This window comes from Trichomonas vaginalis, chromosome III (genome assembly GCF_026262505.1).
Source record: "Trichomonas vaginalis G3 chromosome III, whole genome shotgun sequence".
Classification (NCBI taxonomy): Eukaryota; Parabasalia; order Trichomonadida; family Trichomonadidae; genus Trichomonas; species Trichomonas vaginalis.
The window spans coordinates 19,096,107-19,105,952 of NC_067205.1; the positions used below are offsets into that span (position 1 = coordinate 19,096,107).

The 9,846-nt window shown below is 31.9% G+C and overlaps 1 pseudogene across 1 annotated transcript, besides 2 other annotated features; it reads left to right on the plus strand.

Annotated features, from left to right (window-relative positions):
• Positions 1-80: part of a mobile genetic element that runs on past the window's edge.
• A 7,211-nt stretch (positions 81-7,291) lies between these two features.
• Positions 7,292-8,591: a mobile genetic element.
• On the plus strand, positions 7,387-8,511 carry TVAGG3_0728680 (annotated as a pseudogene). Its single transcript has one exon. A coding segment is annotated over exon 1 (1,125 nt).
• Positions 8,592-9,846: the final 1,255 nt, after the last annotated feature.

The following is a 9,846-nucleotide window of genomic DNA, read 5'->3' on the forward strand; positions in this document are numbered from 1 at the left end:
ATAAACTTTATATATATGTAACTTGTTTATTTCTATTCGCAGTATTCAGGTTTGTGCTAAACACACCTTTGGACACCCTATATTTTGTCATGAAATCATTGAAGGAAAGATCGAAACAACAATCATTCCAGACTTTTCAACATCTTTACCACTTATTCTTGACATTATGCAGATTGTTTTCTCCGATGGCAAACTTCAATCAACAGCTCAAGACTTAATTACAATTAACAACTCACTTCTTGACTTGATTTGCTTCTTATTGACTAAGGATATTGATTGCAATTCCATTACAGAGTCATTGGGACTCTTCTTCTTCCATAATCTTTCAGATCTTGGAAATGAAGAAATCGTACGATTCGTTTACACATTCCTTCGAACTATATCTAAGGTCAGACCCATAATTGCACATCCAATGTCTGCTACACGAGTTCAATGGATTTTCTTATCTCCATTATCTCTTTCTAAGCACTTCTTGATCAACATGACTAACAACATGAAACCATTATCAACGAACGCTATGTATTCACCTTATTCTAAACTTACATCACAATTTTTGTTGTCGACACAACAATGTTTTGGCGGTCGTGATCCCGACACATTTGCACTTTGTGCAGGCTTTTTAGCTCGATTGTTATCTAACTTAGATGAGATTTGTTATAGTATTCGACAACGAATCGCATTTGCTTTATTCCCTCTTATTGATTTATGTTCTAATCATTTTGAATCCCCATTATTTATGTCTAACAAACGAATGCAAATTGCATTGATTCCATTTGTTTTATTCTTAATCAAGAACAGTGAACAGAAGCAGTTATTATCATTCTTCCATTCATTATCTATCTCATTCAAGTGTCATTTCATTTCATTCCTTAAATTGACCGGAAAAATCATCATTGACACATTGGATGTCATCAAACCAACATATGAATGTCCACAAATTAACTTGAATCTTCTTGATTTGCTGACACATATTTACATCAAATTTTTGTTTGACGTCAAATCAGAATTAGGTGTTTGCATGAACGAAGTCATCCAGTTAATTGAAGTTTTGTTGTGTCGATACCAACCAACAGATAACTACAAGTATTTGTATTTACTTTGTGATTCATTATTCGAATCATATCCATTAGAACGTAATTTCATCATCATGTCTACTAAATTAATTATGTACAAACAAGCAAAATCACGTGCATTGAGTACCGCATTGATTATTAACAGTTTCAAACAAGATTACAATCGATATGAACAAGTTAATGTTTCCACACTTTCATTCATTGATGAATACGCAACAATTCTTTTAGAAAACAAAGTTTCAATGATTCCTATGTTTAAAGAATATATTTTGATAATTAAAGAACTTACACCAGACAATAAATCACTTAAAAAGAAAGTTAGTGATCGAATGGATTCTGCTTTATCCATTGCAGATATTGTTGAAAAACAGAAATCATCAAAACAAGCATTGTCCATTCGTTGTCAACAATTAATGTCATTGGCTGATGAAAACATGGACTTTCCAAACATGCGCTTAAAGTGGTTGAGTGAATTAGTTCGTATCAATATCGAATCCGGTGATTATATCTCAGCGTTTGTTTCACAATTACATTGTACATGTTTAATTGCTACGGTTGTTGAACATCGTTCTAAACATGAAAAACTCGAAAAAAAAAGAAGAACGAACGATTGCCTAAACCACCCGGTTTCCATTTATCAACGACACAACCAATCAGAACGGCAAACAATGTCTATGATTACGGCCGATCTAGAACATATCAAGAATTCTTCTTCATTCCTTCAGTTCAAGTCGAAACTAAAGTTAAAGTTGATGCAGGAATGCCGATGCCGAAATTTTGTTGTCTGATTTTAATGAAAATCTTTTGATTGAATATTTGAATTCATCTGTTTGGTTATGCGAAGAAGCACAGTTATATTATACATTGCGCGGTTTGTCATCAATGGCATTACGTGTTCTTTATCAGAACCGCGATTACGGCCGGTCTAAAGAAATCTGTTCTAAATTGTCCAATTATTTGTCTAGTATTTCTACAGGAAACACAGTTGGTGTCAGTGTTCCATTGTCATTCTTCATGGTGAAAAGACAAGGCGGCAAGAAAGATCAACGAATATACTGCTGCAAGAAGACGGAAACAATCCATTTTGTTCAACAACTGAAGAATCGCGAAGGAATTGTTTGTCCAACAGATTATTGCGATCATCATGAGGAATGCAAAGGTGATGGTATTTGTTTGATCCAATTAGAGCCATCGGATGATAAAATCGAAGGTGATGAAGCTCCTCATTCATGGGATAAGTTCCGATCCGTTGCTATCTATCAATAAACAATCACAGAAATCATCTGAAGAACTGAAGAATCCTATTAAAACTCTTTACATCGAAACATCAGAAAAATTACCATTTTATCATCAAGGTGTTTCTATCAAGAAGATCGAGATCCAGGAAGTTCGTGTTAAAGAATTATGTGTTAATACATTGAACCGAGCATTCACATCTCTTGATCAACTTGTAAAGACTTCGATCCATATCTTTCTATGCCCATTGGTGCATTCAAGGATTCACCAATGGTTATTTTCGGAAAAGATCTTTGTCGATACAAAGAAATGCTTTATACAACATTGCAACATCCTAACTGTGCACGTGACTGTTTGAGTTTTATCAAACAAAAGTATCCAGAACTTCTTGAAGAAAACGTTTCTAAGTTCTCAGAATGTCTTGTTAAAGCACTTAAACAACATCGAAGAGCAGTGAACGAACTTTTGATTGAATTTGAATCCGGTGACGAAATCGATAAAATCAAATCCGATCTGGATGATTGCACAGAAATGATCAACAAGTTCTGCAAAGACTTCGAAGTTGATATGATTGACGATCAAACAGTTTATGAAGGTATTGTTGATCCAATGTCATCATTTTGTGCATATGAAAATGAGTATGATTAAAAACATAATATTTTTTTTAATATTTTAAAGTTTATTATAATGTGTTAAAAGATCACTGCCTTAGTTTACAACTTAACACCCGAAGATATTTTTCTCCTATGAAAGAATTGATATTTTTGGATTTATCTCTAAAATACAAACTACGCCAGACTTTCAAAATCATCCCTTTAATTTAGAATTAATTCCCAAGACTACTATAAACAGAATTTAATAATTTTTACAATATTTCTATTTGGTTTACAACATTATACATGAAGTTCATTGATTGACTATGATCGAATTGATATCATTATTATTTCTATATTTTTCTCGTTATTTGTTTGAAAAATGCAGAAGATATGAAAAATTATTAATTTTTATCGTTTAGTAATAAACAAAATAGAAATATGATATTTACCAAAAAGAAAATTCATTGATGGACATGAACAAATTTTATTTTCTTTCTTTGGTACAAATAATAATACTATTTCAAGATTTCCTTCACATGGACGTAATCCAATGAATGTCAAATTATTCTTGAAATGAAACTTCTTTCTTTCTGATATCAACTGTTCCATCAGTTGATAAATCATCAATACTACATCGATAGATATAAATCTGCCCATCCCAACCTGCTTCAAATAATTTTCCTTTGTTAATCTCAGGATTGTTTTGGAAAGATGAATCGAAAATATCAAGTCTATAAAAAATATAAACAATTCCCCAATTTTATAATTTTGAGAATTATTTATATAATTACATCGGTCAATTCTTCCTGGACATTCCAAAACGTAATCAATCCGTCAGTTGCGTTTAAATTCTCAAAATTACAAAACAAAATGAAACATTTACTGTTGATTCACATATTAATAACCAAAACCTGGATCTATTGATGAAATACAGTTAGAAATGTTTGTTTTTGAAAGTGATCCAAAACCATAATTTTGGTAAATCATACATTTGCTGAACTTTCCTCCATTACAAATTGATCCTTGGAGGATTGTACTGTTGATTTTTCCTTTGAAAGAAGAAATTGGCCAATACAGTAGATTTACTTTCAAATGAACAGAATTTATCAATAATAATGGCAGTATTATTAGAATTTTCAATATATACTGTACCTGGACCTTTTGAAAAAACGTTTTCGCAAAGTAAAATCGAGTAATCATTTGTATTTTCGAATTTAACTGCTCTATCTTGTAAGTTGATAAATTTACAGATGTATGCAAAGCATTTGCTTCTGTTGCAGTGAACTTGTTGGTTTTCACCTGTAATGACTGAAGAAGGAGGATCAATTCCTTCATAATAAAGACGCCAAATACTATTTGTAACTTCTTCACAATGAACATGTTTTCTAAAAGCAATTAATTTGAACTTGGTTTAGAGCCAAAAAGACTCCCGAATTAAATTTTAAAAATGAAAGGGGTAACACCATTGAACTTCCTTCCTATAATTCAAAATTAAAATTAATTTCAAGTACTAATTTTGAATGTTTGAATCATTCTATATTATCAGCAAAACAGCGGATTGAATTACAATATGGCAATAACTTTTGAATAGAATATTCTTGATAAAGTGAAATGGGAGTGATTTATATTAAGAATATAGGTTTTGCACAATCAAACTATATGAAATGGTTTAAATTTGGAGATTTCTGTAAGACAATATATTTTTTATAGAAGTTCATATAGAAAAATCAAATGTAAATTTTTATTCAATAAGAAAATTTAAACTTCTTCACCTACATCAGTATTTGTTGTTGATGATTTGTATTTTCGGATAACAATAAATGCAATAATAAATATTGCAATTTCAATAATAATACCAATGACGATTCCAGAAATTGCACCAGCTGGAGCTTTATTACTAGAACTATTCTTCTGATTATCAGTACCTGAATTTCATTCGATGTTTTGTGTTTTTGGTAACCATAATGGTTTCAAATTTCCATTCATCACTAGGATAGCCTTCATTTGATATCTTTGGATCATCAAATTTAAAATCAGAAAGTTCGATCCTTCCGTCAATTAATAAAATGTTAATATAGTTTGTATGACTACATGAATAAATCTCTGATTCCTTTAAATCTTCTGATAGTAATAATTCATTGTTATTATTTTTACAATAAATATGACTCCTAGACTTACTTTGTGGTCCTATATAATATCTTACTTTCACTGAAAACGGTGAGTAAGAATAGATATATTGATTTGTATTAGAAGACTCAAAATAATATGCTGATTGCATTTCGGAAATTGTGTTAACTGAATAATTATATTTGGAAGACCAAAATGATTTCTTTATGAAGAAAACTAATATATTTTGTGGTCCATTTGTTGATGAAAGAATCGATGAATCATCTGTGTAATTATCTTCGCGTTTGATCCCTTCAGCATTTGACATAACAACAATCTGTTCGCATTTTGTCATACAAATGACTTTTATCATTGTTGAATCAATTTTAAGTGTTTTAAGCTCATCTGAAAAAATGACTTCAACTTTTTTAGCATCTTTAAATGCAGGAAGACAACCATCAACATCATGAATATTCCTGATATTTCATATTCAACACTTTTTTCCATATCAATATGAACACAAGTCCCATAATTTTCATGGATATCAGTAAAATATAGATTTCCTTGATAGTAACCATAACTTGATTGACTAATTCTTTTTACATAATGTGTTGGTTTATTTGCATAAGCAATTATTAAATGTGAGTTTGTTAATTGTGGCAATTCATAAGTAAAATCTTTAACATTGATAACTACACTTACATGCATATCAGATGAATAACGTTCCGAAATTCCATTATATTGAAGAACTAAATTTGGCTGGCGACCTTTTATTCTAAGTAAAATTGATTTTTCATATTCATGTTCATTTTCATTTATTAATGAATAAACAGGCTTCAATGGTTCTCCATTTTCGAGCATAAACATATTTGCATTTCTAAATACAGCAATTGTTATATATGAAGACCAAGCCCTAATTTGAATTGTTTTTACTTCATCGTTTGTAAATTGAAGAGTTAATTCATCATCAGATACATATGGAGGCAATACAGCATCAATTTGTCTGATATCTCTTGCTTCATTCATTTTATTTGTTGATTTAATTTTTTGTTTATGCATACCCCGAGACGGATTTATTGAATGCAGTATCCGTGTATAATTTTCTTCGATCGATGACGAATGATGAAATAGTAGGTGAAGCATCAAAAATTTTAAAATACGTGATTATATCAAAATTCTGAAAGCGCCGTTATAATTGAAAACTACAATCTATAAATTAATGAAATTATAATGAAGAATGCTTTTATAAATATTTTTCAGATTCAGATTCAGATTTTAAAGGAATTTACGATATCGTATCGTAAAACTGGAATTCGGATCAAAGAAAAAAAACAATTGAGTTTATCTTAGATCATAAGGAATAATTTTATTATTCAGATGATGAAAATATCTATATTAACGAAGCAAAGAGAAAATGTTCACATACTTATGCTTATAAGGCGTTAATCTTTACGAATCAAATTGAGCTTACATTTAATAGGAGATTATATCAAATCAGCTAGGTCAATCTTATAAGTATGTATCAAAATGTTTTATCCAATCATCACAATTCGCGATATTTGGACTACGTTGAATCTTAAATCAGGAAAAGTTTACTTCAAAGCTTGCGTATGTGAGAAACCAAACTACAAAAGATTATAGACTCTCAAAATAATCATAAACAAGAATTGCACAGGTCTTACAGATTTTTATGTTTCTCCGATGTTCAATGGCAATCCAAAACACCCATTCCCAGATTTCATACCGATCGTCCCTACAGAAAACATCTTAAAGTGTCATTTGCTGATTCAATTTTATCATGTTGAAGAAAATTCTAAGATCAAAGAGAAAGCGATCGATACAGCAGTTATTCCATTAAGTTGCATCTCAGGTAATAACAATACATCTGTAGAAGTCGAGCTTTTCGCAGAAGCAGGCAAAGTTTCTAAAGATGCCAACGTAACTCTGCAAACACCAAAGAAATCAGAAGGTTTGTCATTACAGATCACTATCCTCCATTCTACTTCCCTCCTCAAAACATGGCTAACCGCATTGACTGATAATTTCGATATTCCAAGTTTGTCTGGAGTTGACGAGTCATATGCTGATCTTTACATCATCCCTCTTTTCTGCCGACTTATTAAGAAGCGCGATTCTAAAGTTCTCCCAACATTGGTTAAATTATTGATCACATTTGGCGATGGCGGTAGAACATCACTTCGAAAGTGGTTGTTCAATCATTTCGATCCACAAACAATTGGTGATGACTTCCCAACATTCTATCCAGAAGCGATTAAAGTATAGGGTGTCCAAAGGTGCGTTTAGCACAGCGCTCTATATGAGACTATTAAAGGAGATATATGCTGATTATAAATATATATATAAAAAATGAATATATGTATATGATGAGTATGTTGTATTTTGGCGCCATGCCGGGATATAAAATGAATTTTGAGACAGGAGGCGGTTTCGCGGGAAATTTTGGCGGGATTTTTTCATTTTTTTAATGAATCATAAAGAAAACATCCTCGCTCTTGCAAAAAAATGCAAAGACTGTAAAAAAATCTACGAGATATTGGTAAAATGCTTCGGTATGGATGCTCCTAGCTATTCCACTGTAATGTATCATGTTAGGATGTATCACTTCATGAACAAAAAGGCGCCATCATAAAATTGACAAAAAATCGCCGGATCAAAGAAAAATCAAAGCAATTCTTCAAGCGCTAGATGAAGACCCAAGAGCATCACTCAGAAGGATAGAGGAGATGACAAAGATACCACGTACAACAGTCAGTTATTATCTGCACAATTATTTGAACTACAAACTAGCGTATACACGTTGGGTTCCGCACAACCTTAATTCAGTTCAAAAAAAATCTAGAGTCCAATCTTCGAAAGAGCTCCTCTCTATATTGGGTGCGTATCAATCCAAGAAGTTTCGCTTTTTAGTAACAGGGGACGAGTCTTGGTTTCAATATGCAACAGAAGCCAAAATCATGTGGATCCCGAAGGATGAAAATCCGCAAACATTCCCGAAGAAAAAAATTGACACACCAATGATGATGTTGTCGGTTTTTTGGGGCGTGAATGGCATCATCGCAATTGATATTCTTCAAAAACCTAATACGATGAATGCTCAGTATCTAATTGACAATGTTCTTACTCAAATTATCAATTCTGATGAGTTTGAGAAATCCAAACAACAAAAACAAAAGTTTGCAATTCATTTTGATAACAAGAGTTCACAAAAGTCATAAGGTAATGAATTACTTGGTGGTGAAAACAATGTCAAAGTTGTTCCAAACCCAATTTATTCACCTGATATTGCACCCTCTGACTTTTATTTATTCGGCACGCTAAAAAAGAGAGCTGAAGGACGCGAATTCGCGAGTCCAGATGATCTTGAAAATTTTGTAAGAGAGCAATTTGAGCAATTTTCTCATGATGATTTAAAGCGTGTCTTTGAAGCCTGGATCGATCGCTGCGAACGCGTGATTGAATCCAATGGTGATTATATTTAAATAAACTTTATATATATGTAACTTGTTTATTTCTATTCGCAGTATTCAGGTTTGTGCTAAACACACCTTTGGACACCCTATATTTTGTCATGAAATCATTGAAGGAAACGAAACAACAATCATTCCAGACTTTTCAACATCTTTACCACTTATTCTTGACATTATGCAGATTGTTTTCTCCGATGGCAAACTTCAATCAACAGCTCAAGACTTAATTACAATTAACAACTCACTTCTTGACTTGATTTGCTTCTTATTGACTAAGGATATTGATTGCAATTCCATTACAGAGTCATTGGGACTCTTCTTCTTCCATAATCTTTCAGATCTTGGAAATGAAGAAATCGTACGATTCGTTTACACATTCCTTCGAACTATATCTAAGGTCAGACCCATAATTGCACATCCAATGTCTGCTACACGAGTTCAATGGATTTTCTTATCTCCATTATCTCTTTCTAAGCACTTCTTGATCAACATGACTAACAACATGAAACCATTATCAACGAACGCTATGTATTCACCTTATTCTAAACTTACATCACAATTTTTTTGTTCGACACAACAATGTTTTGGGCGGTCGTGATCCAGACACATTTGCACTTTGTGCAGGCTTTTAGCTCGATTGTTATCTAACTTAGATGAGATTTGTTATAGTATTCGACAACGAATCGCATTTGCTTTATTCCCTCTTATTGATTTATGTTCTAATCATTTTGAATCCCCATTATTTATGTCTAACAAACGAATGCAAATTGCATTGATTCCATTTGTTTTATTCTTAATCAAGAACAGTGAACAGAAGCAGTTATTATCATTCTTCCATTCATTATCTATCTCATTCAAGTGTCATTTCATTTCATTCCTTAAATTGACCGGAAAAATCATCATTGACACATTGGATGTCATCAAACCAACATATGAATGTCCACAAATTAACTTGAATCTTCTTGATTTGCTGACACATATTTACATCAAATTTTTGTTTGACGTCAAATCAGAATTAGGTGTTTGCATGAACGAAGTCATCCAGTTAATTGAAGTTTTGTTGTGTCGATACCAACCAACAGATAACTACAAGTATTTGTATTTACTTTGTGATTCATTATTCGAATCATATCCATTAGAACGAAATTTCATCATCATGTCTACTAAATTAATTATGTACAAACAAGCAAAATCACGTGCATTGAGTACCGCATTGATTATTAACAGTTTCAAACAAGATTACAATCGATATGAACAAGTTAATGTTTCCACACTTTCATTCATTGATGAATACGCAACAATTCTTTTAGAAAACAAAGTTTCAATGATTCCTATGTTTAAAGAATA